General features: G+C 45.7%; 1 protein-coding gene across 1 annotated transcript in view; it reads left to right on the top strand.

Annotated features, from left to right (window-relative positions):
• Nucleotides 1-1,101: 1,101 nt before the first annotated feature.
• The window catches only part of Rdh11 (retinol dehydrogenase 11), a 15,481-nt gene continuing 8,413 nt past the window's right edge, over nucleotides 1,102-8,169 (top strand). The window contains exons 1-4 of the mRNA XM_005343261.3: nucleotides 1,102-1,230; nucleotides 4,327-4,445; nucleotides 4,889-5,044; nucleotides 7,206-7,310. Of these exons, the coding sequence (XP_005343318.1) occupies nucleotides 1,166-1,230; nucleotides 4,327-4,445; nucleotides 4,889-5,044; nucleotides 7,206-7,310 (445 nt within the window). The 5' untranslated portion in view covers nucleotides 1,102-1,165. The remainder of the gene's footprint in view (nucleotides 1,231-4,326; nucleotides 4,446-4,888; nucleotides 5,045-7,205; nucleotides 7,311-8,169) is intronic.

Here is an 8,169-nt window from a genome sequence, read left to right as displayed (position 1 = left end):
TAACAGGCTTTGTGTTGACCAGTGGGCTGCTGTCCAAACACCAAACAGCACAATGAGAAGAAAGTGACAAAAGCTGATGGTTACTAGACAATCTAATGCTAAGTCTCTAAGAATCTGCATTGTGTGAAGGAATCTCCTCCCCAATTGCTGCACAACATATTGCTCCAAGTTGGCCATGGAACAGGTGTCTTCCTGTCAAATGGAAAGTTATTAAGCCAAGGAACCAGAAACTATTAGTGTAGATGGGAAATCACAGGTGGATAATGATTTGTTAAAACTTAACCCATGCTGTCATATCTGTCCTTCCTCTATCTCTATTGACACTGGAATTTGTCTCTACTGCATGTACTGACTTCTTGAGATCCTGTTCCCTTTGGACGTATACCTTGCCCAACCTAGATGTAGTAGGGATGACCTTGGACTTTCCACAGGGTGGGGTGCATGGCCCTCTCTTAGGATTGGAGGGAGTGGGGTGGGAGGGTGGGTGAAGGCTAGGAGGAGAGGAGGGAGAGGGAATTTGGACTGGTATTTTTTTTAAAGTAATTAAAAAAAATTAACCCATGTTCATCCCCACAAAATAGACCTCAGATGAAAGAAAACTTGACTAGGGAGCTGCCTGTTCCCAGAGAAATGTTATTCTCTAGGGGAATGTCTTACTTGCTTTGCCCCCTAATAGGACACAGTCTCTGAGAAAGAATGCCTTTCACCTCACCAACTGTCAGATAACGGCTCCTCTCTGGTGTAAATCGGCCTCAGAATACTTACCAGATGCTATCTCGCAGACAAAATGTGGTAATTTCCTAATCATGACTGGGGAAAATTGAACAAAGCACTCGACTTGGGCTCCAAGAGAAAGCAAACTGGGGCGATTTCTAAAGAATCATTAGTAGCCATAGGGCGGCGGAAGGGCTGGTTCAATGATCCTACAGGATCTAGGCCATTGGATACTGCCTCTCCTGTATTGTGTTAGTCAACTTCTCACAGAGCTAGGAAGCATCTTCCTGAAAGTAAAACGCCAGGCGGCCACCAAATCCTGGACTACATTTCCCAGGGAGCTTTGCTCTCAGTCGGTTGCTATTAAATCGGGGTGTGTCTAGGAAAGAGAAGCCATAGTTGGCCAACCGCTTAGGAGCATCAACCTCCACTGTGCTACGGCGCTGCTGAGATGGTTGTCTTCCTGCTGCTCCTCTGTCTTCCCTTCATTCTCTACCTGGCCACGCCAAAAATCAGGTCTGTGCGAATGTATTGCTTTTTCTTGCCAGGTCTTTTTGAGAGGACAAGAATCCCCACTGAAACTTATCCTCTTTCCCTCCCGACCCCGGCTCCTCCCATCCCCCCCAAAAAAGACTAGGAAAACTCCCCAAGGAGTCCTTTCGATAGCCGAGATCTGGAGTTCAGTGGACTGCAGGCGAGATCCTGATGCCCTGGTGTGGGTATGGCGAGACGCCAGACTCCAGGTGGTCGTGAGAGAGCTCCCAGTCCCCCCCAGCATCCTTCTTTGCTCCTTCTGGCCTACCTTTCTTCTAGAACCACCCGCTTCTGGCTGGGGGAAGCCCGAGAGCACGGCGGGCTTCAGACCCTAACGTGGGGTGCAGCCCCCAACGCTGTTTCCTCCTTTCCCCCCGTTTAGAATCAGCCTTTGTCTATCTACTTGCTTCCAGTCCTTGAGGTAGCACAGAGCGCTTGCACTTTTTGCTCTCTGAACCCGCCGGGAGTTTTATCCGTAGCCTCACTGTATGCTCTCTTTGCTGTTATTCACTCCTCCGTGATAGTGTTAAAGGAGGGGATTGAAAGGGGGAGATTGCTTTCTTTTGCCGTCGGAGCCGGTATGCGTGTGTGTTTGCATGAATCAGACTCCTAAGGATCGGGAGAGGAAGGACGGAATGAAAGAAGGCGACATGGTCTCTTGGCCAGGTGTGTCAGATCAGCTCAAAACTGGCCACATACCGCCAGAGAAATGAGCGGCCGGTTACACTAGGGGCAGACAACTGATTGGTTCTGAGTAAGTCACCAGGAGTGACGGTAGACCAGTAATAAATGCCCTTTTCTTTCTGGCAACTTGGCTGTAGTTCCTATTGGACCTGAGGGCTGTGCCCGATCCTCCTGTTATTTCTTACCATAGTAAATGATTTCTTAGGACCGGCTCCCCTCTGTTTCTACATCTCTTTCTCTCCCTGGTGGCCGTCTCCCATTTGTGGTTTTCCTTCTCTCTAATACTCCCCGCTCCCACATGTAGTAGGCACACGTGGGCCTTGGACTCTGACGAAATCATGGGTTTCTTTCTACCACCAGATCCATGAGCCGGAACTCCGTCTAGTGAGATTTTTCTGAGAACAGTCCACTCTAAGGACTTTATTATCCCTGCTGAAGCTTGTGGGAGTGGGGCCAGAGCTGGGCTTTCATAGCTGACTGTCTCTTTTGTTTTTGCTGATAACGGAGAAAGAAGCAATACAGGTCCCCAGGACTTGTCAGTGTTGAAACTCAATCTGAAGGGTTGTGAAAGACAGAGCCTTGATCCCTGAGCACAGAGGTTCAGCTGGCACCACGAGTTAGTTTGCCTTAAGCAACAGCTTCAGTTCGATGGAATTGAATTGCTTGCAATTCAATGGAAACACGTTCAATGGAAAAGGTCGAGATGCTCTTTCAAAACACACCTCTTAAGTTAACAGATGCCTTTAGTCCCAAGATTGTAGAGAAAAGAAAAATCCGAGGTTGTGTTTGTGCTTCATCCAGTTGGAAAGGCTGCAGAGCATACAGCATAGGACCAAGAACTCCGATTAGACAAACAAGCTACAGACCCTCGCTCTTGTCTGCGTCACTCTGTTCTGTTGTCATTCTGTTATTAATGTGGGACCTTAGTAATCAAACATGCGGCTTTGCACATGCTAAGTACATACTTTTACCCCAAGCTAAATCCCGAACCCTTGTCCCATTCTTAAAAAGGCATGCACCACCACACCTGGGTCTTTATAAGTATAATTAATTTATTTTTATTTTATGTTCATTGGTGTTTTGCCTGCATGTATGCCTAAATGAGGGTTTCAGGTCCTCTGGAACTGGAGTTCCAGATATGACCGTAAGCTACAGCTGTGAGCCACCATGTCTGTGCTGGGAATTGAACCCGGTCCTCTGGAAGGGCAGTCAGCGCTCTTAAACACTAAGCCATCTCTCCAGCCCCTCTCCAATTCTTAAATGTGTGAATGTGTTATCTTTTTCTTATTGTTGACCTAGATTCATAAGCTTATGATTTCTACTCTTTGAATTGGATTAGCCATTCTCAAGATTATAAAATGCCATTTGTCACAGATTGAAAAGCAAATCCATATTTCTTCTGCTTGGTTGAGTCTTGTGATTTCCTAAGCCAAAAATGCAGGATGGGCAACTGAAACTGAAGTCTGGGGCCTGACCACTCACTCACTCACCCAGATCTTTTTTTTTTTTTTTTTTTTGTTTTTTTTTTTTGTTTGTTTGTTTTTCGAGACAGGGTTTCTCTGTGGCTTTGGAGCCTGTCCTGGAACTAGCTCTGTAGACCAGGCTGGTCTCGAACTCACAGAGATCCGCCTGCCTCTGCCTCCCGAGTGCTGGGATTAAAGGCGTGCGCCACCATCGCCCGGCTCCAGATCTTGTTCTTAAGGGAGCAGATAGAACTTTAGTTTTTAGAGGCAGCATCTCTCTAAATCACCCTAGCTGTCCTGGAACTCACTTTGTAGATCAGGCTGGCCTGGAACTCATAGAAATCCCCCTGTCTCCCAAGTGCTGGGATTAAAGGTGTGCTGTTCCTTGCCCAGCCAGATCTAACTTTTGTCTTTAAAATGCTATCACTTTTTGTCCTTAAACAAGAGCATAAAATTTTTGTTTGTTTCCCTTTTTGAGACAGTTGCTTAGTAGCCCAGGCTGGCCTTAAACTCAATTCTTCTATCTCCTAAACGGTAAGATTGTTTCTGGCTTATGAGTAGATGGCTGTCTTCTTTATTTTCCATTTTTAACATTTATTTATTGTGTGTATATGGATATTCATTGTATGTTGGGGTGGGTGCACATGTGTGTCCCATAGCGTACATGTGGAGTCAGAGGACACCTTTCAGGAGTCTCACCTTCCATCATGTAGGTCCTGAAGTCTGGACTGATGTTGACAGCCTGGAGGCAGGCGTGCTGCCCTGCTAAGTCATCTGCCTGGTCTTGCCACTTTTCAACTTAAGCTTATGAAAGAGTTACATTGAAGAAATAAAAGCAAACTCAGCCTTGGGATTGGCAGGCAGATGGAGTTGCAGGAATGCTCAGCAGGAAAGGATAATGAAGAACTGATATCTTTTTCTGTGTTTCTAGGAAAATGCTGTCCAGTGGAGTGTGTACATCTAATGTCCAGCTTCCCGGGAAGGTGGCCATAGTCACTGGCGCTAACACAGGCATTGGGAAAGAGACTGCTAAAGACCTGGCCCAAAGAGGCAAGTGCACCTGCTCCCAACTCGCCCTTGCCGATGTTTTGCCCCTCACATTGATGACCATGCTCATTGTTTCTTCCCAGATCTGGAATTTATTTTTTTTTAATTTATTTATTTATTGAGGATTTCCGCCTCCTCCTCGCCACCGCCCCCCCTCCCCCCCCAGATCTGGAATTTAAGGGCACTCCAAGCACCTCGTTAATTTCCTGTGATGGTCTGAATCTAGTATAATGCTCTACATATAATGGGCACTTAACGAGAAACTTAAAAAATAACAAGTACCATCTCTATTTTTTTCTTTGCTCATTTGCTTCAGATACCACTGTTGTGAAGTAAGGGATAAAAATTACTGTTCTGTAAAATATCAGGAACATTCAGCATCTGTGTTCAGTCTTTCAAACCACTTGAAAATAGAGCCAACAGTTTTCCCTTCATTTGATTGACAGGAGCCCGTGTGTATTTAGCTTGCCGGGATGTGCAAAAGGGGGAAAGGGTGGCCAGCGAGATCCAGGCCACCACAGGGAACAGTCAAGTCTTGGTACGGAAACTGGACCTAGCTGATACCAAGTCTATTCGAGCCTTTGCCAAAGAGTTCTTAGCTGGTAAGTGGAGACAAAGACTGTATTATGCACATTGGCACCTAATCTTCTTTATGTCACTATGTCAACACATTATCATCAAGGGGACATCTTCTGGATGCAGAAACAAAGAATCTGTCTTAGTTACTTTTCTGTTGCCATGGTGAGACACCATGACCAAGGCAACTTATAAAAGAAAGTGTTTAATTTGGGTTTCACAGTTCTAGAAGGCTACAGTCTATGACCATCATAGCGAGGAGCATGGCAACAGGTAGGCAGGCATGGTGCTGGAGCAGTAGCTGAGAGATTATAGCCTGAACTGTAACCATAAAGCATAAAAAGCTAATTGAGAATGGTATGGACTTTTGAAATCTCCAAGCCGACCCCCAATAACACATCTTCTGCAACAAGACTACACCTCCTAATCTTTCCCAAAGAATTCCACCAATTAGAGATCAAGTATTCAGATATATGCGCCTATGGGGACCACCACAGAGCCCCAAACCCATAACAGTGAGCAAGAGCTAAAGTCAAAAATGTAGCAGGAACATCAGGACTCAATATGGGCTGGCTTGGTAGGGTCTGACATAAACATCCATGCTGGGATAGGGAAGTGATGCAGCCTCAGGCCTTTGAGAGCTGGAGCTGTATAAAATGTTGGGATTCATAGAGAGCCATTTGTCTATGGCATAAGTACCAAAAAGAAAAACAAGACCCTGGCCACCACCCCAGGGCCATAATAAAGTCGCTTACCCTTTTTTGGTATACTGGATATTTTTCTCTTGATGTGATAAGACACCATGTCCATGTCAGCGTATAAAAGAAAGCAGTAAAGCGTATAAAAGAAAGCAGTAAATTGGGTTTAGAGTTCCAGAAGGCTAGCGGCCATGATGGGAGAGCAAAGCATAGCAGCAGGAACAGCTTGAGCTCACGTCTTGAACTACAAGCAGGACCTGGAAAGTGTCCTGGGAATGACACAAGTCTTTTGAAACCTAAAACCTGTCCCCAGTGACATATTCTTCCAGCAAGGCCACACTACCTAATTCTCTCCAGAAAGCTACCAGCTAGATACCGAGTATTCAAATGTCGGAGATCTATGGGGCACATCTCATTCAAACACACACTTAGCATCTGGATAGATGAAGGAAGGGTGGGGATCTGCAAGAAATTAGAATCCAAGCTGATGTCATGAAGTCATTCTACTAAGTGCTGTGGCATCTTAACTTAGAAACTTGTGGGGCCAGCAAAATGGCTCAGCAGGTAAAGGTGCGTGCTGTCAAGCCTTTAGGGCCCCGTGGTGGAAGGAGAGAACTAACTCCCACAGTTGACCTCTGACCTGCACATAAACTCCATGCCATCTATTCTCTCTCACTCAAATAAATAAATGCAATAACATTTTTTAGAAAGTTGTGGTATTTCACCAAAAGTAGACCCAAGAGTACTGTTCAGGTATGCCCGACCCTCATCACCCAGGGATCTAGACTTCTTTTTTTTTTAAAGATTTATTTATTTATTATGTATACAGTGTTCAGCCTCCATGCCTGCAGGCCAGAAGAGGGCACCAGATCTCATTACAGATGGTTGTGAGCCACCATGTGGTTGCTGGTAATCGAACTCAGGACCTCCGGAAAGGGCAGTCAATGCTCTTAACCTCTGAGCCATCTCTCCAACCCAGATCTAGACTTCTTAAGGGAAATAACTTTCACCTGAAGGAGTTTACAGTCAAGAATTACAGTGCACATAAGGAAATGAACTACAAGAGTGAGGTGGCAGGTTTCTTTGGGGCCCAAATCCTAGACCTATGGGTGTTTATGGAGCATCCTTTTTCTGTGAGCATCTGTGTCTTTCCATTCAGCTTGGAAGTCTTTCTGGTGGGCAAAACATTTCCCCAAGACAACGAGTAAAAAGCTTTTGGAGAGCACGGACATACCATTCTGCGGTGGAATATAGAATTTGGCCATGTAAAAGTGTGTGAGGTCAGCCCTAGTCTTACAACAACAACAACAAATAACAAAGTATAAAAGGAGTCTTACAATAAAACCAATACAAAATAACAGGAGGGTATATGGGGCAAAGAGTGGGGTCTTGCCTCCCTATTTTCATTCCCCTTCTGTGGAGGCCTAGGCCTGGGTTGTAAGGACGATTTCTGAGCTGTGAAAGCCATGGCTGTCTTCTCTTCCTGCAGAGGAAAAGCACCTCCACATTCTCATCAACAATGCAGGGGTGATGATGTGCCCCTACTCGAAGACGGCAGATGGCTTTGAGATGCACATCGGAGTCAACCACTTGGGTAAGAAGTCTGCCCTCAATCCAAAGCCAGAGGGAACCTAAAACTCTCTCAGAAAATTTGGGGTCAGATCGAACCTTCTCTCTGGAACCATTGGAGCTCAGGACTGTAACCAACCGTGCATGTATAATAAATAGTTGAGAACTGCCTGAAAACTGAGGGCTTCAAGTTCTATCTACTATATATACATATGTACATACATACATAGTTACATATACACACTCACATGTATTTCTGTGGGGGTGTATGCTACATGTATGTACATGTCTACAGAGCTGAAAGAAAGTATCAGATCCCCTGGAGCTAGAGTTAAGGGGTTTGTAAGGCTCCATATATTGGTGCTGGGAACCGGACTCGGGTTTTCTAGAAGGGCAGCAAGTGCTCTTAACCGCTGAGCCATCTCTCCACGTCCTCTTCCTACTCTTTAAATCTGTAATTCAGATTTGGCTTCTGTTGGAAGTATATCTGAACAGCTTGATTAGATTGAGGGATGTGTTGCTTATCTTTATGGCCAGCATCAGGTGGAGGCCATGGGCTCTTCATGCTCATTTGTTTTGGGAACAAGGTCTTGCTATGTAGCCCAGATTACCCTCCAGCTCACAATCCTTCCACCTCGGCCTCCTGAGTGTGTGCCACTGTCTGCTCTCTGAGAGTGGCCCGCCCAGCTCTGTGGAGATGAAACAGGACCTGCCTTGTATAAAGGTGGCTTGTGTCTTTGGCTGTTTCTGTTTTCTTGAAAACAGAACTTGCTCTCTAATTTATGATGAAAAGTTGCCGTGGTGGCCTCCATCCTGACTGCCCTCTCACCTGTCCCGGCTGCTAATGCCTCCCATGGCTGAGCTCTCACCTGTCCCGGCTGCTA

Source organism: Microtus ochrogaster, chromosome 1 (genome assembly GCF_000317375.1).
Source record: "Microtus ochrogaster isolate Prairie Vole_2 chromosome 1, MicOch1.0, whole genome shotgun sequence".
In the NCBI taxonomy this organism is placed as follows: domain Eukaryota; kingdom Metazoa; phylum Chordata; class Mammalia; order Rodentia; family Cricetidae; genus Microtus; species Microtus ochrogaster.
Note: the sequence above shows the minus strand (reverse complement) of the source record. Positions and strands in the feature narration are given on the sequence as shown.